General features: G+C 38.8%; 1 protein-coding gene and 1 long non-coding RNA gene across 3 annotated transcripts; one reads left to right on the top strand and one right to left on the bottom strand.

Moving 5' to 3' along the window:
- The first annotated feature begins 1,897 nt into the window (after nt 1–1,897).
- LOC148160725 (NACHT, LRR and PYD domains-containing protein 12-like) lies at nt 1,898–21,207 on the top strand. 2 transcript variants are annotated; one of them, XM_088013167.1, is made up of 9 exons: nt 1,898–2,001; nt 3,541–3,575; nt 4,293–4,574; nt 6,676–8,425; nt 10,201–10,380; nt 11,348–11,524; nt 18,239–18,412; nt 18,936–19,088; nt 19,606–21,207. In XM_088013167.1, exons 2-9 carry the CDS (start codon nt 3,548–3,550, stop codon nt 19,616–19,618), a joined length of 2,757 nt encoding a protein of 918 aa, XP_087869293.1. In that variant the 5' UTR covers nt 1,898–2,001; nt 3,541–3,547; the 3' UTR covers nt 19,619–21,207. The 2 variants fall into 2 exon arrangements, with proteins under 2 accessions (XP_087869293.1, XP_087869299.1); XM_088013173.1 differs by lacking the exon at nt 11,348–11,524.
- On the bottom strand, nt 13,566–14,828 carry LOC148160726 (uncharacterized). The gene is made up of 2 exons (XR_015765489.1): nt 14,501–14,828; nt 13,566–13,864 (listed from the first exon to the last, which is right to left on the bottom strand). It is a non-coding gene; the product is annotated as an uncharacterized LOC148160726 (long non-coding RNA).
- Nucleotides 21,208–23,892: the final 2,685 nt, after the last annotated feature.

The following is a 23,892-nucleotide window of genomic DNA, read 5'->3' as shown; positions in this document are numbered from 1 at the left end:
GGCGGAAATGGGCTTCCATACACAAGTTTTTGGTTGAGTCCAAGTTTTTTTTGAAACTCCTGTTTTTTTGGTTGAACTCAACGTTTTTTGATTAAACACAACTTTATTTGCTTGCTAATCTCACATGAACATTCTGGGCGGGGCTTAAGGACGAGCGATGTAAGACGCGTTCCGATTGGTTTGCGCTGACCTAAGCGGATGACTCCCTGAGATCTCAGAACTCCGTCCCGAACTGCAGGGCTTCGGTGACGGGACACACAATGTGAATGGTAAGTAATCTTCACAAAATTACACCGTTTAGCAGCTACTAAAGTGTACTTAGTTTTATTCTGAATTAGATGTAATATGCCTTTTGCTGTGTTATGATATTAAATTAAATTGGTATTTCCTCCTTTCTGGGTCTTTTTCTTCTGTCCAGATAATTTATTTATCTGGACAGATAAATAAAAAGCTGACTTTTTTTTTTTTTTTTTTACAAACGATGCTAAATAATAGACATGAAAGCGAAACCTTACCCGCCTGATCCATGGAAAGACGGGATGTTGATTCCCAGGTTCAGGTGGTGTCAGACATCCAGAGGAGGAGAAAGTGATGCAACATTGTTTGCTTAATTTTTACTCTTTTGGGGACTAGATTAAATAGTTTAACCTTCAGTCTGACACGCTCAGGGTGGCAGATGTGACCCGCCAGAACCGCACACGGTATAAAGCTCAGCCGGGATCCAAATGACCGCTGTTAGAACCAGAGTGGGATCAAACTCCGCTCGTTCATTTTTAGCTTACAGAAAAAGCACCAAGCCGCCAAATAAACATAAACTGACATTTATCTTTGACGTGCCCACCGCCATAGACTCGCTACTACAAGACGTTTTGAAAAAAAGAGGGTTTTTTCTGCACGTTTTTGCTAATAATAAAGAGGGTTAGATAATAAAACATCCATATTATTCTTTTCTTTTTTTAAAGTGGGTACAAAACATTTAATTGAATATTTTTTTGGGAGTGCTCCCTAATGACAATGGCTGTTTTTAGAACTTGCTGGCGGGCGATTGACAAGGTCCCCTTGGGCACCATGTTGGTGACCCCTGAACCTGAACAATCTGTCCTGATCTGAACCAGAACCAGAACCAATAGAGAGCAAGTCAATCTCAAAAATTTCACATTTTAAGATTTATCAGAAGTTTGTTAGAAAATGCAGCAAAGACATTTCTACGTTAAATAAAAGTATTGTAGAGTTAAATGTGAGTCTGTGTGACATCAGAACCTCGACCCAAACTGAGGCATCGAGGAAACATTCCTGCACAGCAGAGAGAGAAACTGATGAACATCTCACAGTAAACGGCAAGTTAAAACCTGTTTGTAACTCAGAAGGTTTTTAATTTTTTCACTGAAACATTTGAGACAAACCAGTTAAACAACTCAGAGCCTCCAGGCTAAAAGAGGCCAAAGCTTAAAGAGCATTATGTTCAGAATGAAAGAGGTTCAGGTGAGAATCAAAGTTTCCTTCAGATCAACATTAAACACGATTAAATAAATTAATAAAATCTGTATTTGATAACATTAACATATCAGATGGTCGTGTCAACATGTGGAGAAACTTCAACATTTCAAGGTTCTTGGTTCTGTTGGCTCAGATTAGAACAAGCAGAAACTATTATTAGTTTTATTGCTCTTGTGTTTCTGAGCAGAAATTTGTTGAAGTTTTTTATAGATAAAACTGAAAATATCCATTAATTTAATAAAATATTGATTAAAAACACTAAACATATTTAAAACATAAAGAACATTTGTACCAAAATGTGAACTTGCTGTTTTTAAACATTTATTTCCTGGTATCAATGATCAGACAGGATTCCTGTCATTTCAACAGGTGAACACACCTCTTCTGTCAGAGGGGGCGGAGCCTCAGGTGGGTCCGGTTCAGGTTCTGGAGTATCAGGTCCAGTTCTCTTGTTCGCTCCGACTCGGTTTGTGTGAACAGAAGGAGAAGCAAACATCTGATCAGGTGAGTTTTAACTCCACTTTTTACTGGTTTCCAGTCCTGACTGGGTTCTCTGTCTTTGAGCTGCTGGACAGAACCAGAACTGGGTCTGGTTCTGGTTCTTGTTCTGGTTCAGAGCTGCAGCTCCTGATTTCAACCAGGATCTCTGATTTTCTCTGACTTTTCATCTGTAACCCAGACAACCAGCTGAGTTTGCTCCCAGTTTCATCGTGGAGTCAAACTGGTACCAGAAGGTTCTGAATGTTTGTGGCCCGGCTGAGATATCTGGGTTCTGGTTGGTGGATGGAAAATATTTCAATATGAAGTCAATAATTTATTGATCAGAGAGGATTTCTCTGGGCTTTTATCAGTAGAAAATCCAGATTGAATCAGTCTGTGGTGACAGAGGACAGCTGATCACATTTCAATCAATTATTGATCAATAATAAGTGATTATGGTGACATAACACAGCGCCCCCTAGAGTATTTAAAACCATCCACTGCTGTTATTTAGACCTGAACTGAGTTAAAACATCAAACCATCAGAACCGATAAAAACTATTGGACCCGATTTACACACCCAGCAGGAAGTCGGCCATTTTGGATCAAATGTTTTATTGTATTTTATTTTTTATTTTATTTTATTTTTTGACATTTTGACCTTACAAGTAATAACTAAAGTAAAAATCTGAGATTTGTTTGTGAAAGCTCAGATGTTTAAACTTCTTTAATACCAAGAAAACTTTCCTCCACTCTGACCGTCGTTCTGTTTCTGAGTCTGTTTTTAAAATAATTTAGCAAATATTCGCTTAATTATTGGTTCAATCACAGTAATAATTTTGTCTGTTTACATGTTTTATATTTTAATCACTGAATTCTTTCACTGATATTCCAGCCTTCATTTTCTCCTTTAGTCTGAACTTGTTTTAATGAAACAAATCAAAGTTCCTGGTGAAGTAAAGAAATCTACTTGTTGTTAAATCTTTATCTAGTTTTGGTTCAGTGCTAAATGTCTGTTCATTTAATATAAATGAACTGAGTCTCTTTAGAATCACTGCAGCTTTTCCTCTTTGGGTTGGTGGCAGGATTTTGACCTTTGACCCAAATGGCTGCAGTGAGTCTTTTAGTTTCCAAGTAAAACTGCAGCAAATGTGTTAAGTTGTTGTTTTGCCATCTGGTGACCGAAGACGGAGAATAGCAGAAAAAAACTGTTTCTGGAGGAGCTTTCTGCAGCTGATGCTGCCACCTGGTGGCAGCAGCAACACATTACAGTCAGATGGCAAAAATCAAGAGGTGAAGATGTTTACATTTCAACCTGAAGGAAATCAGACGAACATTATTTTTTGTAAATAAAGATGTGATAAATGTATTTTTATATCACTGATGGTTTTTAATAGTTAGCTCTGAAACTTTCATGATTACATAAATGTGTTTTTCTGGAGGGGTCTGAGCTTGTGTGTTTTAAATAAGTACTTTTAGGGTATTTAGTTTCCATTCCAACTTTATAAAATAAACTATTCATGAAATGAAGCCTCAAACATAATGAATCTTCATGTTTTCCAGGTAAAAGATGGCGCAGCAGCAGGAAGAGGATTTCGGTAAGTGATGAGAAGCAGAAATGAAGAATCTTATAGGAACAAACTGACCAATCACAGCCTGTGTTGCTGCCATGTGATGAAGCTCAGCCTCAGTGTCTTTATTGTTTTCATGCTTCCTGTTCAGTGAAGCTCTGGTGGAAACATTGTGAGTTTCTGTGAAACCTGAAGGTAAAAACTGAACTCAGATGGAAACTAAAAGGAACCGAAGTGAAGAACAGGCCAGCAGCTCTGATACTTCAGGAATATTTACTATAATTAATTTATCCAGTAAACACATCATTTATTACTAATTTATTATCTCAGACTTGCTGTGTCTTTTATTCCAACACTTGGTGACAGAGATAATAAAGCTTAGAGATGGAGATGAAGAAAGAAAAGTGATGAAAATGTTAATCGTTCAATATTTTCATCACAATATTCACCAATAATATCATAATTTCCTGTTTTCCTAAAATAGTGCAGCTCCATATTTAGAAGGTGTTTCTTTTATTGTTCTTCCTGCAGTGAGGAAAGAAAGTGATGAACCAGAAGCTTCATTTGGTCTCATGTAGACAGAATCAGTGGTCGTCACTCAGATATGAGGCAGAAACACAACAACAGGTTTAGACCTGAGGATCAACAGACTCTGAATCTCTGGATGGAGCAACATGGATAGTTGATCTTCATCACGTTTTTCTCTCAGTTTGAATTAATTATGTTTCTGATTTCTGCCTGCAGAGAAAAAACTTTTAGAGGTTCGCTCTGAGTTTGTGGAGAGAGTTTCTGAGGAAATCCTGAAGCGGCTCCTTGATGACCTTCTATCAGATCAGGTCTTGACTCAGTCAGAGATGGAGGGTATACTTCAGAAGAACCAAACCAGAGAAGACAAGGCTCGTAACACCATTGATGCTGTGATGAAGAAAGGACAGGAAGCCTGCAGACTGATGATCAAATGTCTTCACCACAGAGATCCGACTCTGTTCAACCAGCTGAGTTTGTCCTCTTTGTCTCCTGTTAAAGGTGAGACACACAGTTCATTAAAGCTGTTTTTACAGCCTCTACTGTCTGTGATTCAACTCTAAATGATAATTAAATCATTTAGATTCAAATATCGTTTCAAATATTTTCTGATTTCAAAATTTGTCACCAGAGAAAAGGTTAAATATATTAATCTGCTTGATGTGACACAATATGGATTCTCAGTTCAGCTTGTTGAAAATTAAACTGCATGAAACTTAAATTCAACTGATTATGTTATTGTGACATGTTAAATTAAAAACAATTGATGGGTAAATATAGATTGTATTTTTTGACACTGAATGATGATCAACAAAAGTTTAGAGCAACTTGTGGAGCCAATGGAGGTGAAATAAATGCTTCTGTAGATTTTTAATGATCAAACATTTTCTCTACATTTAAAAATAAATGTACCGAAGCAGCTGAGGCCAATTTTCCTCTGATGTTTGCAGCGATGGAGAACCTCCAGGTTCTGGTTCTGATGGAGTCAGATTAACCCAGATATTTAATTTTGTCTTGGAGAAATTAATTGTTGAGCCAAACATGATGACAAAGACTCAGATCAGCTGATTATTTCACTATAAATATAAATAAATTTTGGTATTCTATTTTCTTAAATGTCAACCTCTTTTGAATGTAGGAAATGCAGTCAAAAGATGTAAACCAGTAGCCACACCTGAACTTTATTTATTTTAAATCCAAATTCACACAACACCAAGCTACTATTATTTACTTTGGTCTTTCACATGTTTGTGCAAACAGCAGCTCTGACTGAACTCTGACACAGCTGCATCGTTTCTCTTTTTGTTGCTTCCTGATCTTCAGAGCGATAAACTAAAAACTGAAATATGGAATATATTTAGATAACCATTGATGTAAATCTTCCCAGAAGGCCTGAGCATATATACAATCATGGAAAGGTGGTCAGAGGTCTCAACATGGTCAGTTCAGGACAGATGATTAATAAATTCAAAGCCAAAACATTTACATAGAAAATCAGAGGATGAGTTTGAGCTACTGAGAATCTCTTCAGCTTTAGGTACTATACTGCCTTCGCCACATGAAATGCAACTAGAAAGTACAGCTAAACTCTTCCTTATATCAAGACTCTGAGGAAAGTTGACCTTTTATCCACAGGTTTATTGACTCCAAGGAAGTGTGAAACTAAAACACAAACAAAAAGGAAAACATCACTTTCACCGTCTTTGTAAACATGTACATATAAGTTTAACGTAGCTAAATTAAATACTGTCCCAAATGAATTAGCAAAGTTGTGCAAACTTACAATAAACATCCAAAAATATTTTACATCCATCTCAACAACCAGAAATAATATAAAAATAATGATGCACAACAATATATTAAACTCAGCGTACCTACAAAGCTTCGTCAGGGCAAAGATGAACGCAGATGGAACTGGATTGACTGAACACACAGGTGACCTGAATCTAACTCTGTCTGGTTTTCTGGCTGAAGCCACATGACATGCAGCTGGCAGCTCCTCTCAAAGGGAACGACCCCCACACACAGACACACCCACAAAAATCCCCAACAACACAGGTACAATAGAAAATTAGTAAAACTTTGATCTTGATGCTTTTTTCAAATCTGATATTTCACTAGACTCATTTTGATTGAGATTTCAAATTAACCAGTTTGGTAAAACTCAAAGGTCAGAGGTCGCTCTGTGGGAAACGTGTCTGAGACCTTCAACCAGAGAAAAACATGAAAGAGTTTTAATGACCAAAACTGATTCTAATCATCTCTGCAGTTTTTGTTTACAGTTTTTGTTACCTAACAGATTTTTTGTCAGGTTTTAACTTTTTGTTCATTTATTTACTTTGTTCTTTTACCAGTCGCCTCAGTAGCTCAAGCCTGAGTTTTCACAGAAATTACAAATTAATCTCAACATTTCTTCATCCTCAACGACTGAAGTCGGAATGGTTTACTTGTTTAGATGAGAAAATATTATAAAATACTATAAAAATGTATTTTTTCCTTCATTAAAGTTTATATTCAAACCTCCTCTGAGAATATCAAAAATAATATTATTCCTTATGTTTAGCTAAAGTCTCTCCTGTTGTGCCTTTGTCTCTTTTTTTAGATCTTGTTGGTCTGTATCAGCCTGACCATAAACAGTTTCTGAAGAAGAAGTTCCAGAGTCTCTTTGAAGGTGTCGCTGAACATGGAAATCAAACGTTTCTGAACCAGATCTACACAGAGCTCCACATCACAGAGGGGTTAACTAGAGAGGTCAACCAGGAACATGAGGTCAGACGGATTGAAACAGCATCCATGAAACAAGAAACAATCGGAAGAGAAGACCTCTTTAAAGCCCCACCTGGAAGTGATCAACCAATCAGAACAGTGATGACCATGGGAGTGGCTGGCATTGGGAAAACCCTGTTAACACAGAAGTTCACTCTGGACTGGGCTGAAGGCAGAACCCACCAGAACATCCAGTTCATATTTCCATTCACTTTCAGAGAGCTGAATGTACTGAAAGAAGAAACCAGTTTGGTGGAACTGATTCATAGCTTCTTCATTAAAACCAAAGGAATCAGCAGCTTTGAAGAGTTTCAGGTTCTGTTCATCTTTGATGGTCTGGATGAAAGTCGACTTAATCTGGATTTCAAGAACAATCCCATCCCGACTGACTCTTCAAAGTCCAACTCAGTGGATGTTCTGCTGACAAACCTCATCAGGGGGAAACTGCTTCCCTCTGCTCTCCTCTGGATAACAACACGACCTGCAGCAGCCAATCAGATCCCTGCTGACTGCGTTGGCATGGTAACAGAGGTCAGAGGGTTCACTGACCCCCAGAAGGAGGAGTACTTCAGGAAGAGTTTCAGAGATGATGATGAGAAGGCCAGCAGGATCATCTCCCACATCAAGGTATCACGAACCCTCCACATCATGTGTCACATCCCAGTTTTCTGCTGGATCACTGCTAAAGTTCTGGAGGAAGTGATGAAGACCAGAGAGGGAGGAGAGCTGCCCAAGACCCTGACTGAGATGTACGTAGAGTTCCTGCTGGTTCAGTTCACAATCAAGGAGGAAAAGTTTGATGGACGACGAAATACAAAATCTATCTGGAGTTCAAAGAACAAGAAGCTGATTAAGTCTCTAGGAAAACTGGCTCTAGATCATCTGGAGGAGGGAAACCTGGTCTTCTATGACAAAGATCTTGATAAATGTGGCATCGACATCAAAGATGCTGCGTTGTCCTCAGGAGTTTTCACTGAGATGTTTAAAAAGGAGAGAGGAACGCGCAACATCTCCGTCTACTCCTTTGTTCATCTGAGCATCCAGGAGTTTCTGGCTGCCGTCTACATGCTCCACTGCTTCACCAGCAGGAGGTCAGAGGTCATCAAGACGTTCCTGGGAGAAGAATACAATGAAACATCTCTAGATGAGTTCATGAAGAAAGTCATGGCGAAATCCCTCAGCAGTAAAAATGGCCACCTGGACCTGTTTGTCCGCTTCCTTCATGGTCTCACTGTGGAGTCCAACCAGAGACACTTAGAAGATCTGCTGGGTCAGACAGAGAACCGTCCAGAAACCATCCAGAGAATCATCACCAACCTGAAGGAGATGAACACTGATAGTATCTCTGCTGACAGAAGAATCAACATCTTCTACTGTCTGGTGGAGATGAACGACGTCTCATTTTATCAGGAGATCCAACGGCTGCTGGATTCAAGGAAGAGACTCTCAGAGTCTGACTGTTCAGCTCTGGCCTTCATGCTGCAGATGTCAGAGGTTCTGGATGAGTTGGACCTGATGAACTACAACGCATCAGAATATGGACGACTGAGACTGCTTCCAGCTGTGAGGAACTGCAGAAAGGCTCGGTGAGTCCAGATGTTTTCATTGTGTGATGCTGATTCAGCACTATTGTCCTCCTGTTTCTTCTTCTTTCTTCAAGTTGATTCTGGATGTTTTTGGCCTTTAACTACTTCCTTCATCCTCTGGATGGTTTCAGCCATTCAAACATCTAAACATTCAGTTCATCCAGGACAGCTGCAGCTTCTGGTTTTTATACATTTAGATCATTTAAAATATTTAACTTTTTATCAGTTTTCAGGTTGAAATGAATAGAAAACCCTGAACTCTAGAAAATGTCTATTTCCTCTAAGATCCAATCATCCAGAGAGACTTTTTAAACTTTAAACTCTCTTCACTCGTTGAGCTGCTGCTCCATAATTCACCTTTTAGGATCTTTGACTGTTTTTATAAAATAATTGTTTAGGTTTGATGGAAATTTGGACCATTAAAATAAACCATTGCATTAATTATAAACTTTGTGAACAGCGTTGATCTTCTTCATCCCGTCATCATCCTCACCTCTTCCTCCTCCACTAGTTTCCTCTGAGTTTGTAACTGAGACCAAAATGTGGTGATTGTTGTCTGGTTCCAGAAAAAGTCCTAGTTTCTGTCAGATCCTCCCAAAGCTCTGAGAACTCTGCTTCCAGAGCTGGAACCATTTTCCTCATCAACTCTTCATCTGCAGCCTTTGTTGAAGCTGTTAGCTGTCCTCCATGAAGACCTGCAGAGACATGAGCTTCAACTCTTTAGACATCCCAGCCTCTTTAGTTCTGGAGAACTTTCACTGCTTCACCATGAAGATGCTGCTGGACCCAAACGCTCCGTCTCCTCCAGGGGTTTTGCTCTTCAGCTCTTTAGGAGTTTAGCAACAATTTCTTCTGACATCCAAACCTTTGTTCCTCTGAGACGATGGACAGACCACTGCAGAGACATGTGTCCCTCTTCCAACCAGTTTGTCCCAGTTCCTCTCAGACCAACAGAGGACGGTCCAGACCTGAAGGAGCAGCAGGACCGGTTCTGCTGCTGCTCTGCAGGACGACCAGAACAATCTGCAGCTTTTAGCTGAAGCAGGTTGACGACTGTCCACTTTCTACTTTGTTAAAGCATCAAATCCAGCAGATGAACGGAGACACAACTGGGAGCATCATGTGTCTGGTCTGCTCCCAGTTTCCTCTGTGGCAGCATTTAATAATCTGCTGCTGGGAGCCACGTTTCTATAGAATATACTACTATTATTAATGATGAGGAGGATTCTAGATGCTGCAGCAGCAGATATGGGCTAAACAAACCCAGAGATGCCAGAGGTCCACAGCAGGCTGGACTTCCTGCTCTGCTCACTTCATTTATAACTCACTTCCTGCTTGGTGGAAGATCTCAAGGAGCCAAACGGTCTAGTCCAAGTCAGTGTGACTTGTCAGAGCTGTGAGCAGTTCCTCCTCCTCTCCATCATCTCCAGTAGTTTCCTTCATTCAGCTCAGTCAGCCTCTTCATCAGCTGCTGCAGCTCCTTTGAGGCTCTGATGCTGCAGAGAAACTGAACTTTCCTTCACAGATTATAGAAGATCTTCAACATCTGACTGAGCTGAAGGTCTGAGGACATGAAGCCTGGACCAGAACCAGAACCAGAACCTGGACTTTAGTCAGGAACTGCACAGACTCTCTGTCGGGTCAAACTCAGTAAACTGAAGATCAGATGTTGATCAGATGATGACATCATGATGACATCACTGTTATCATATTTTATCTGTTTATGATCCAGATTGATTTCATTAGAACTGAATTTATTTCTTCTCTCATCACAGACTTGGTAGCTGTTCGATCCGAAAGGCTGAATGTAAAGTTTTGGCTTCAGCTCTGAAGTCCAACCCAGATCTGACTGAACTGGAAATAAGTCGGATCTTCATAGATGGAGGTGGAGACTCTGATAGGAAGAATCTGCTTGAGATCCTGGAGAGTTCAGTCAGTAAAGTGAAGAATCTGAGGTTTGTTTTCTCTATTTATACAACAAAATGATTCATTGATACTTTAGTCGTTAGTTTAATTAATAATTTAATTGTAATATATTTTAAAAGAACCTTTTTAAATGTCAGATTAAAATCTCTAAAACATTTTACCTTATAAATTAATTATTTTCTCATTTCAGACTTTGAGATTATTGAACTTTGTTTTTCAGTTTTTAAAATGTTTCTGACTGATGAACAAAATGAGTAAAATAATTCAAATGAAGTTAATTAATGATGGAGATGTTTCAGTTTGGTTGGTAAAGATTCAGATTGTTTTATTTCTGATTCTCATCTTTACATCCAGAATGAAATGTTTTCCTCCAGTCGAGCCACAAACACTGACCAGTTCAAATCATCATTAATGAAACATCTAAGAAGTGACTGATTGTAGAAAAGCAAATCTAGATGAACTGAATGACAGTGAGGTTTGCAGCAGCAGCAGGTTCCTCACTTTGTCCTGAAGCTGTGGTTCTGTTGGGCCGGGTCAGAGAGGAACCGTCCTCTTCAGTCTGACAGCTGTCAGTCGGTTGGAGCCTCGTCTCTGTGATGAAGCTTCATCAGGTCACGTCTCCTTAGGAAATAATGGCCTCCATTGGCTTTCAGCAGCTTTAAGAAGAACCCAAGGCCATTCATGAATTAACTGAGTGGTTCTGATCCGGTTACCAAGTCGGGTCTCCAGCTGATGATCAGGAACCAGCAGAAATAGCTCACCTCATCCAGGCTGCTGCTCATAGAAAACTTTGAGTTTCTTTGTTGATCAAATGTTCTGGTTCTGCTGGTTTGGACTCTTTAAACCAGTTTGACTGGATCAGTTGTTAGAATCAGTTCATCATGTTTCTTTTACATTCAGGGAAATTCATTTTCTACATTTTTATTATTTATTTGTTCATATTTCAGTTTTAACTGCATCCTGTTGGCTTCAGCTCATCTTTTATTCTTTATTCAGATTGTCTCACTGCAGGTTGTCAGAGACCAGCAGCTCGACGTCTCTGTTCTCAGCTCTGAAGTCCAACCCGACCCATCTGACAGAACTGGACCTGTACAGAACCAACCTGGGAGATTCTGGACTGAAGGAGCTCTGTGGTTTTCTACAGACTGAAGGCTGCAGACTGAAAACATTGAGGTTTATAATTATATAATTATTGATATTTCAGTGAATAATTATCTATAATTGATCATAAATCAAAGTTCATTTCTTCTGTTCTAATAAATATTTTCTGAGTTTGTTCCTGGACTTGGATCCAGAGTTTAATTTAGTCCCTCTGTGTAACTGAGTTGGACCTGCTGACCTGAGGACAGAACAGGACAGCATTCGGACCCCCAGTGTGTAGAAATCCCCCTCATGTCAAGCAGGTCAAAGGTCAGATCAAAAACAGAGAATTAAAATCTCCCTTTATTGAAGTTCCTCAAATCTCACACTTAGTTTTAAATATTCTGCTATTAGTTGATAATAATCCAGTCCAGGTGTTTCAATGTTTAACTAGAGCAGATTAAAGATGCTGGTTGTAGTGAATAATTAGGTGGAATCGCCCTTTATCCATTTCCTGAATCTGAAGCTTCAATCACAAACCAACTTCAGCTTCGTCTGAAAAAATCCAGACCACTGAGTTTTTCTCTGAGCTCAACAGGCTGCAGGTTCTTCAGGACATCAGTTTTCTGGTCCAGACATCAGAACCAGCAGAGACTGCAGCACATGAATCTGGACCAGGTGTGTTAGGAGGTTCTGCACATGCTCAGACTGAAGGTTCACCGTCTGACAGAGAAAGTCGACCAACTCTGGATGAAATGGTTCCTAGAAACAGGGAAGCTTTCTGGGGACTCGACTGCCTGCTCAGATGGAGCTGCAGCTCATGCAGGAGTTTTATGTTGGCAGGAAGCAAAACAACATGGAAGCAGGTGATGAGTTTCCATTTTAGTGTCAATTCCACTGATGGAGCAAATTACAAGTCAGTCGTCCTCCAAACCACTGAGAGCAGCTTCCAGCCCAGATAGCACAGAATGATTGAAACAACATTGAATCAATGTCAGCCAGAAACATTGAATCAACGTTGAACGCTGACATTGAAACAACATTGAAAGTGGTCGGTGACTTGTATGTTGAATCAACGTTAGGGTTTCAACCATAACTGACATTATATCAATGTTGATTCAACCATCATCTGTATGTCAACTTGTATGCATATTTGTGTTGATAGTACATTGAATCAGTTATGAATCAATGTTGATTCTACATTATATCAATGTTGAGTCAACCATCATCTGAACGTGGATCTGCATCCGGATTTCGGTTGATTCTACATTGAATCAATGTTGATTCAACACTCATTTGACTGTGGATCTGCATGCAGATTTGTGTTGATTCTACATTGAATCAATGTTGATTCAACACTCATTTGACTGTGGATCTGCATGCAGATTTGTGTTGATTCTACATTGAATAAGTTAGGAATCAATGGTGATTCAACCATCATCTGAACGTGGATCTGCATGCAGATTTGTGTTGATTCTACCTTGAATCAATGTTGATTCAACACTCATTTGACTGTGGATCTGCATGCAGATTTGTGTTGATTCTACATTGAATAAGTTAGGAATCAATGGTGATTCAACCATCATCTGAACGTGGATCTGCATGCAGATTTGTGTTGATTCTACCTTGAATCAATGTTGATTCAACACTCATTTGACTGTGGATCTGCATGCATATTTGTGTTGATTCTACATTGAATAAGTTAGGAATCAATGGTGATTCAACCATCATCTGAACGTGGATCTGCATGCATATTTGTGTTGATTCTACATTGAATCAATGTTGATTCAACACTCATTTGACTATGGATCTGCATGCATATCTGTGTTGATTCTACATTGAATCAGTTAGGAATCAACGTTCATTCAACCATCAGCTGAACGTGGATCTGCATGCAGATTTGTGTTAATTCTACATTAAATCAATGTTGATTCAACACTCATTTGACTGTGGATGTACATGCAGATTTGGGTTGTTTTTATATTGAATGAAAGCTAAGGATTTATGTACATTTTACGTCTGATAGGTCTACATCATAACATGCCACTAAAAGTTTCTTCACTGGTGTTAAACACTGTATTATTGGCACATGATGCGTAAACTGTGTACAAAAGTTTATAAATGACAACATGGGTTTGATTTAACATTTTATTTAAGAAAAGAGGGACAGATCTTTAAACATATTTGATTCCTTTTTGACTGTCAAAACAACAGTCTGTTGTCCACAGAAGAACAGAGTCCATGAAGTTAAGCTTTGTACTGTATGAAGTAGGGAAACAGTACAAGTCGTGGTAACCCCAGTTTGACTCTGGTTGGCGTCACTTTGATTCCTTGTGATGTCTTCCTCTCATTCTGGCGCATAATGAAGCCACTTCTTGACAATTTTGCTGCAGTCCTCAAGAGTCAGCTTTCGGTCAAACTGCAGAGCAACAGCTGAAAAAAATAAAAGTGAGGAAGGTGCCAGTTAGAAATATGATAAACATTTGAAAAGTTCTGAAACACAATGAAAGATTAAACACTGTACTGGTTACAGGTCTGAGAACAAATACAAACCATATAGTTCCCCATGTGCACTCACTGTTAAATTAATATCTTAATCTTTCATTAATATTTATCTTAATCTTTACGTATACAACTGCATTTACCCATCAAGCTGCAGTATAGTGTAGGATTTATGATATTGATATTAAATCAATATTTAAAATAAAGGGCTGTTTATCAGAAAACCTAACAATAAAACTCAGGGAGGATCAGGTTTATTTAACACACCAGAGACAAATAAATCGAACAAAAGGTGATTTATAGTGTAGTTGGAAAAATTATAATTTATACAGGATAAACTTCCATCAAATAGCTGGTTCAATCTTCCAACTACAAATATTTCCAAATAAGTTGATTAAATTCCTTAAAAAGTGTCTATATGCTAATAAAGATCCCACACAAGTAACAATAGTCCAGTTCAATTTAACCAGTTACCAATCCAAGGATCAACAGACTGAATCAGTCATTAGCAGGTTTAGTTCAGTGTTTCAACTGCCTTACATGTTAAGTGTTTCCCTTCTGCCTCACCTGGATTGAATCTGTGGATGATTAACAACCTTCTGCACTTCTTGATGGCTGCAGACGGTCATGTAATCATACAACTCAGCTGTTCTGGTACAGAGGCTCATTTAAGCACGTCCCTAAGCATATCATAATAAAAAGTTAAAAACAAGTGATTACTATCACAACAATTTAAAGCCCACCTGGACCAGCCAGCCTTACACTTCCTTGTCCACCACATGTTCTCCCAGACCAAACAATAGGCCCCGCCCTATTTTAAAAACTCAAATCCCACAAAATCTCACAGGATTTCATACTTAGGCCTGGAGTGGTGGGTAGGATGAAAATAATACAAAAGGAGACATGACCTCAATTATTAAAAATATCCGTTTTGCCCCAAAATAACCAGGATTACTATGGGCACAAAACAATGCCCTTATTTTTCAATAAACACATTTAAGATCAAAGTAATATTGAAAAACTTACCATAAAAGTGCTCAGCGGAGAATTCAATTCAGAAGCCGGTAGCAAACAAGCCAGCAGCAAAGTGGCTTTTTGGTTGGGACAAACCACAAGTGTAAAATTGGGGAGGTGGACTGTACAACTCCTAGTACAGACTTGTAGATGTTTTTGTGTCAACACATTATGCACAGTCAGTAATGCTATTTACAGACAAGTAAGAAAATGTACAGAAAGGAATCACAACCCACTGTTCTCAACATGTAGTGCTTAATTTGAAACATGATTAACTCCCACCTAGTAATAAAATGTTCTGACCCAGAGCTCAAGGAGGGGGAGGGAAGAAGGGATGAGAGGGGGTAAAGAGGAGAAGGTTGGGAGGAGCGGCTGGGTGGGGGAGGCTTGGGAGGGAGTAGGGGGAGATGAGGAGGTGATGAGGGCTGCAACAAACTGCCCAGATTGCACACAACGGTAAATAAACGTTGAATTATAGTCAGAATGGTTGATTTTTGGTTGAGGTCAACAACTGATGGCTGATCAACCATCAAACAACCATCCACCTCCAGCCAAGTAACCAATGTTGAAACTGTCATTGAGTCAATGTTGTTTTGTGGTTGAAATCTAATGAATGAAATGCTAATGTCTGATCAACGACTGACCAATGTTGAATCAATGTCAGCTGTTTTGCCACACCCCTTCCCCTCCTCTCCTCCTCGTCAGAGCTCTGGGTCAGAGCATTTTATTAGTGAGTGGGGGGTATTACATTCTAAATTAACCTCTGTAAAGGATAGTGGGTGAAGATTCATTTCTGTACATTTTCTTTCTTTTTCATAACAAAGTCCTACTGACCATTTGTGTGTGATATATTGACACAAAAACATCTACAACTTACTACAAGGAGTGGAGCGGTCCACCCCCGCCATTTACATGAGTGGGGGTGGCGGGTGGAGGGAAGGGGGTTGGGCGTTTGAATGGCAGGCGGTGGTGAGGGGTGCAAAAAACACCTGAACACTTTGATTACTAGTTTTTCCCCAAACCTTATCCTCAAGGCAAACTGACCTGCATGCTTTCAGTTCAGCAAAACCTTGTTAATCAAATGTTAATTAAAATCATGTGTGCTGAATTAGGGAAATGGCTAAAACTTGCAGGGCAGTGTGCCTGGTGCCGGTGCTGAAAAACACTGGATTCGATGTGGCATTTCAATCAATGAATGTTAATTGGCTAGAATTGAATGGTTGTTTGATGGTTGATCCAGCTTCTGTCGTTGACCTGAACCATACATGCAGCCTTTGTGATCATAATTCAACATTAAATTAACATCGTGTGCTATCTGGGTAGTTCTTCCCCAAACCTTGACGTCAATCAAACTGACCTGCGTTTTTTCAGTTCAGCAAAACCCCATTAATCAGACTTCAATTAATATCATGTGTGTTGAATTAGGGAAATGCCTAAAACTTGTAGGGGATGGAGTACCAGTGGTGAAACACACTGGATTCGACGTTGGCATTCCATTTATTTGATGTCAACCACAAAACAACATTGATTCAATGACACAGTTTCAACATTAGTTAATTGGCTAGAATTGAATGGTTGTTTTATAGTTGATCCACCATCAGTTGTCGACCTCAACCAAACATGCAACCTTTGTGATGATAATTCAACATTGAATTAACATATTTTCCAACAAGCCAACAGCAAAGCAGCTGTGTGTTTGGGACATCCCACTCATGTAAACGTGGGGGTGGACCCCTCCACTCCTTGTAGTAAGTTGTAGATGTTTTTGTGTCAATATATCACACACACACAGTCAGTGAGAATTGTTATGAACAAGTAAGAAAATGTACAGAAAGGAATCACCACCGACTATCCTCTACAGTGCTTAATTTAAATGTGACAACCCCCGCTCAGTAATAAAATACTCTGACCCAGAGCGCTGATGAGGAGGAGAGGAGGGGAAGGGGTGCGGCAATACATCTGACATTGATTCAATATTGATCAGATGTTGATCCGACATCAGCATTTCAGTCATTAGATTTCAACCACAAAAAAACATTGATTCAATGACACAGTTTCAACATCGGTTACTTGGCTAGAGGTGGATGGTTGTTTGATGGTTGATCCACCGTCATTTGTCGTCTTCAACCAAAAATCAACCATTAATCAGACTTCGGCATTTCAGTGATCAGATTTCAACCACAAAACAACGTTGATTCAATGTCACAGTTTCAACGGTTTGATTGGATGATTGTTTGATGGTTGATCCACCGTCATTTGTCGACTTCAACCAAATATCAACGATTCTAACTATTTTTCAACGTTGATTTAACATCATGTGCTATCTGGGAGAGGAAATCTGAGTTTGTTCTGACAGTCAGACTCTGTCAGGATGACCACAGTCTTCTGGCTGAGTTCCTGACATGAAGGAGACAGAAATAATATAAAGATCATTAATTAACAGTCCTGCAGTAAATACTGACTTTGTGAAGGTTTTGGTATTAAAGTCATGTAGTTTAGACATCTTGATTCAGCTCTTATTTTGTAGGACAGGAAGTGAGATCTTACCTTTGTAAAGCTTTGTGTGCAACAAGCTTCATCAGTTCAGTGAAATCATCCTCATGTGGTTCACCTGGAAAATAGATTTAAAAATGACTCATCTTCACAATCAGGTTGTTCTTTATGATAATGTTCCCATTTCTGCAGCGTCTCTGATGGAGGATTCAGAACTTGAACTAAATGACCCAAATCAATCTGACAGAGAAAAGACTCAATATTTTCTAGTTGATGGTTCAGGAACTGAATCACCACAAAATGAGAAAATGATCAACTTTCAGAATCTGAGCTGTAATGGATGTTGTAAAACTCTGAATTAGACGGATTGAAATAAAACGTTTACATCTGTCATACTTAGCAATGAGCTGCAGTTAAAATACAACCAGCAAGAAAAAACATCATTAATAGATTAATGACCAAAAACTGGAGACATAAAATATCCGATGATAAATGAAGGTACAGAGCAGTCAGCTGATACAGAGCCTGGAAGGAAACATGGAGAGAAAAACATCCGACTGAGTTTAAGATCCTGAGAAACTTTTAGAAAAACTTTGAGTTTCTTTGTTGATCAAATGTTCTGGTTCTGCTGGTTTGGACTCTTTAAACCAGTTTGACTGGATCAGATGTTAGAATCAGTTCATCATGTTTCTTTTACATTCAGGGAAATTAATTTTCTACATTTTATTATTTATTTGTTCATTTTTCAGTTTTAACTGCATCCTGTTGGCTTCAGCTCATCTTTTATTCTTTATTCAGATTGAATGACTGCAGTTTGTCAGAGACCAGCTGGACGTCTCTGTTCTCAGCTCTGAAGTCCAAACCGACCCATCTGACAGAACTGGACCTGGGCTACAACAACCTGGAAGATTCTGGACTGAAGGAGCTTTGTGGTTTTCTACAGACTGAAGGCTGCAGACTGAAAACATTGAGGTTTATAATTATATAATTATTGATATTTCTGTGAATAATTATCCATAATTGATCATTAATCAAAGTTCATTTCTTCTGTTCTAATAAATATTTTCTGAGTTTGTTCCTGGATCCAGAGTTTAATTTAGTCCCTCTGTGTAACTGAGTTGGACCTGCTGACCTGAGGTCAGAACAGGACAGCATTCGGACCCCCAGTGTGTAGAAATCCCCCTCATGTCAAGCAGGTCAAAGGTCATTCAACCCAGTCTAGAAAAGTGAATTCCTGGAATCTGACAGGAACAAATCAATAATCAATGATTGATTCTTCAACACTTTGATCAGAACCTGGAATGATTTTACTGACTAAAATCCTCCAACACAACATGACCCAGTACCAGGTTCTGGTTCTGGTTCTGAAGTCAGCAGGTCTTTATTGAAGCAGCAGCTTGTTGGCTTTAATATTCATGAGAATCTTTAACTGGTTCTGTTGGACTGGTTCACCTGCATCCTGTTGGCTTCAGCTCATCTTTTATTCTTTATTCAGGTTGCAGAGCTGCAGTTTGTCAAAGATCAGCTGTGATTTTCTGGCCTCAGCTCTGAAGTCCAACAGCCTCCGTCTGACATTTCTGGACCTGTGGGGAAACAACCTGAATTATTCAGATGTTCAGCAGCTGAAGGATCTTGTAGATGATCTAAAGTAAGTAAATGTTTGTAGTGAGTCCAGCTGCTGTCAGCATATTGAACTAAACCCAGTTAGCATCAAAGCAAAGCTCCAGTGTTCCCAGTAAAGCTGCAGCTTCTCAGTGGGAGGAGAATGGTTCAGGCTTCCTGATTGGACACAGAGACAGCAATCAGCCAGTCAGAGGAGCAGCAGCTTGCTGTGTTCCTGTGTTTGTGTTGGTGTGAAGATGAGTGTTGTTGCTGTGTCCATGTCTCCAGGACGTCCAGCTGGACTCCAGCGTCCAGCCGTCCAACATGTCTAGAGACAGTGGTCCTCATTCATCAAACTGTGGCAGCAGCAGATCTGATCTCAGATCTGCTTGTTCTCTCAGTTCAACAGGAAACAACTGATCAGGTTCATCTTGGTCACAGCTCTGAGATCAGTCTGACTGCAGCCTGGAAACCATCTACTGGATGTGCTGCGTCACTGACTGCTGCTGGAGAGGCTGGAAACACTCACTGATCTGATCTCTCCATCCTTCTTCTCTCTGCAGGTGGAAGGACTGATCTCTGTAAAGTAGAGAACGGTCTCTGTGTCCTGCTGATCCTCAGAGGTTGAAGCTGCAGCAGTTTGACAAGATTTTCCTCCTGTTTATTTTCTCCTGTCTGTCATTTAGTGTCTGATGTTGTTTGTCTCTTTGGATCAATAAAGATCCGATTCAAACTGGGCTCCATTTAGAGGCTTCATGGAGTTTTGATCTGAACTGGATTCAACTGGAAAGTTGATCTTTTTTCTCTCTGATTCATTTTCATCCTGGAACCAGAAATGGTCTGAGATGGAAACATGGGAATCATTTTCAGTTCAGCTTTGAGTCATGAAAGACACTTCAAACCTCTTTTCTCTGCTGCTTCTTCTTCTGCTGACAGGAAAATGTTCCTCAAAGCTCCACAGATAAAAAGATGCTTTACTGGAAACTGCAGAGAAACTTCAGCTTCCATCACAGAAACCAGTTTAACCAGTTTAGAAATGGATGTCCAACAGAAACTCTGATTGTTTTTGTGTTTTACTTTTTTAACTCCATGTTTCATGTTTTACTTTAAGTTTTCTAAAGAACTTTAGGACTCGATGTGTCACTTCAGGCTCTTTACTCTGATTTTATTGACTTATTCAGACCTCAGAGAATCACTGGGATAATGTGCTGATTGGTTCATGTTTTTTTATATTTCTTCAAACTAATATGTGTTATTTGGTTAATAAAGATTTTAATAATGTTCTTTGTACAAATATAATAACTGCACCTTTTATTTTAATCCTTCATGCTGTTTAGCTTTTTGTATTGGGATAAACAGAGAAATTAAAATATATTTAAGTTTCTATTTTTACTTTGACAGGTTTATTCAGTAATAACATAAACATCCTGTTCAGTTGATTTCAGCTTTTTAAGCTTCTAATTTAGACAACAGTTTATTTTGCATTATTTAGACCAAGAATATATAAATAAAATACACGAGCTAACTGGTTTCCAGCTTCAGACTAGCAGGTTAACTGGTTCCCAGTGATATAAATGAAGGCAGATTCTTCTCCTGGTTCACTTCAATGTTTTCTCTGTCAGTGTGAACGAGAAGCAGCTCCACAGAGACTCTGAGCTATGCTAGCGATGCTAACAGATTTTAGCAGCAGCTTGTTTTAAACACAAACTGATTATCAGGAGCTGCAGATCTAAACTCTGATGCTGAACAATGGAGTCTGTCCTTCAGTTCACTGATAATCGGTCATAATTTTATAATTAAATCGATTCATCATTGAACGAGTTTGAAGGATTTTAGTGTGTAGTTACAATGTGTGACCACAGGAGAGCGGTAGAGAGCGAGTCTGGCAAAATAAAAATGTAAAAATAATCTTCTGTTTACTACAGTTTAATATTTTTAAAAGCTTCATTTACTTTTTAATTTTATTAATTGTTCTTTAGGTGGCTCCACCTGCTTGAGGTCCTGATCTCAGCTGGTTGAAGCTTATCAACAATAAATGTTTTTAGTTTAAATGTTTATAGTTTTTCCAGAGTTTGACTCAAAATTACACAGGGTAGGATATTTTCATCTAAACTGGCTCAGAGTTCTGGTATCCAGAGTGTTGCATGGATTTAAAAAAAAATAAATTTTACCAATTCTTTAAAGTAAAATTCATCAAAACAGAAAATAGTTTTCCAGTCTTGGAAGGTAAGTTTATCCTTTCATGATCTACACGTATGAAAATGGTTCAACAGTCCTAAAGGTGCAGTCAGAACTATAGAGGAATCGTTTAACTCAAAGAACACTCGTGATAAAATGACCTAGTCAAAGACCAAACTTGAATTCAAAGCTAAATCAATAACTAAAAATAAAAACTGATGATATCCACAGACTCTCACCATCTAATTTGACACATAAAATCCAGACACGCTCACATCAAAGGGCATTTTAGAGAGATTTTCTTTTGTTCTTCCTATTTTGAGCTTCTTTAAGAGTCGTTTTATGGCCACTTGCCACTTTAAATCCAAATGTGCTGCACCTAGCCACGCTCCCCGACTCGACGTTTACACTGGTAAATGAAAATGGCTGCCAACAGATGTGCAATAGTATCGTTGAATAGTAGAAGTGGAACCTCCTTCACAACCATCAAGAACGCAGCAAGAGGTTTCTGGATGGTAAGTAAACAACAAAACACTTGTCTTTTCCAGCAGCCATTGTACAGCTGACCAGATGCGCTGGAGTTCTGCTTGTGTTGGGGCTGGGCTCTGGTAGGGTTGCTATAACATCGCATCATTTTCCAGACAACAAAAAATATTAGTCACCAAAAAAGACAAATGGAAGCGTTTTAAGAAGCAGTGATAACCCAAACACAATTACAAAAATGTACAAAATGTGAATTTTGCATAATGGAGCCCCTTTAAATATAAAAACACTACATAATGCTTTCTTGAGGCATCGGATGCTAATGATAAAGATAATAGTGTTATTACTCGTACTCTCTGCTTCCAGTTTTTTATTTCTGTCATAAAAAGCTAATTTTTCTCTTGATGAATATTGATTATGTGCCTCATGTAAAGGTTCCCTAAAGACATCTGGGCCGTTTCGTTCCACCAGAAAACCTACAAAACCTGGCAAAAGTTGTTCAAATGTCACAATTACATTTACAAACTGAAGGAGCCCCTCTGGTCCGGTCCGGCTTGTTTACCTTCCGTGAATATTGATGAGCGAGGGACTCTTCCTGCTCACAGGGCCCGGCGGTAATTTGTCAAGAGATTCTCCATCAGTGTTTGGAGCAAGGCGGCCATTATTGCTTCTGTCGTTCAATCAGTTCACTTCTTTCCCCTCATTTCAACACTTCCCTGCTTTGAAACTGTTGAGAAAATACATTTAAAATAAGTTAGTTTTAAAACTTAACTTGTCTTGATTCAAATGGCCTAATTGTGGTTTTAAAATCAGTAACATATTCTGACTTTTTGACCTTTAATTTAACTGTAGTTACAGCAGATGGTTTGCTAGGATCGTTTGAACTGCCTTTTGTCTGTGTGGGAAACAATACAGGAGAAGTTGTAGCTTTTCACACTCATCTGTGAAAGGCCGTAAACACGGCAGGGGTTTCTGGCTTCAGATAGAGGGTCAGAGATGCTCCTGGTTGGATGAGCAACGATACGCCTTATTTGAATAAATTAAAGATAAGAATTAACACATTAGATTTTGCTCTTGCAACTTCTCCAAAGACGTCTTTGCTTTTTGTTTGTCGTTTCCATCTTTTGTCTTTTTCTCTCTCAGGTAAATTCATGTGTTGTTTGTGCTCTGAGGTTTCTGATGTTATGTGATGTGTTTGTCTGGTGATAGTTTGCATCTGTCTTGAATAAATGCTGATTATTGTGACGCTGTTATCTCTTTGTGATCTCAGTCTTTGCGCACAGCATTTTTCTGAACCTGGGCATAAGAGAGGATTTAACGAGTCAAAAGGTTTTTAAAGTTCAAGAATTTTTCCTCTCTTAACAAAACTCTCTGTAATTACATCCCATGTGGTTCTGGCTGCACACACCACCATCTTGTGGAGGGATTTCGCCGTTGCCAAGTTGTCTTTGAATCATAAATCTGCTCAATGTTTACGAGTTCGCACTGATCAGCCGTGAATGTGACCCATGCTGATCACATCTGTTTGAATTTCTCTGTCTAATGCGAATCTTACGTTCTTGTAAATGTGGATGAAGCAAATACAGACGTCTGACACAAACTGTTTTCTACCCAGAAATATGAGGGTAAATAAAGTTACACAACTATAACATAACATTCTCACAATTTAATGTACAAGATGGTGTGTTTCTATTTCAAGCCTGGTCCACAAATCTTTACAGAAATACTATAAAACCTTTAGATGTGTGCTGGTTATATTTATATTTTGGTTTAGTTTCAACTAGTAAAGTTTCTTAGGATCATATAGAAGAAAATATGAAAATTCACTGTTGTAAGAATCGCTATATATTATTGTGTGGTTCCTCCTGTCAGGACAAAATCAAACGTCTAAATCAAATGTTAAACTGTAAAAACAACATTTTACCAAGTATTTTTGTTTAGTTTGCACTCCAAATGTCTTATTACATTTGGATTTAGAGAAAATTAACTTACAAGTAACTGTTAAGAAATAAACAGGAGCTTGTTTTAACTAAATAATTCTTATTATTTCACTTATAAAAAGACATTTTCCTGTCAGTAGGTCTGTCACAATATAACATTTTGTCCCAGAAGTTATGATAAATAATATGGATGTTTTGAGATCATTTTCAGGAAAGATAATGCAAGAAGACATTCTGAATAAATTTTAC

The sequence above is a fragment of the Poecilia mexicana genome, unplaced genomic scaffold, assembly GCF_051168715.1.
Source record: "Poecilia mexicana isolate PSO_F unplaced genomic scaffold, ASM5116871v1 scaffold_2, whole genome shotgun sequence".
Classification (NCBI taxonomy): domain Eukaryota; kingdom Metazoa; phylum Chordata; class Actinopteri; order Cyprinodontiformes; family Poeciliidae; genus Poecilia; species Poecilia mexicana.
The sequence above is the reverse complement of the archived record's forward strand: the minus strand, read 5'-3'. Positions and strand labels throughout refer to the sequence as shown.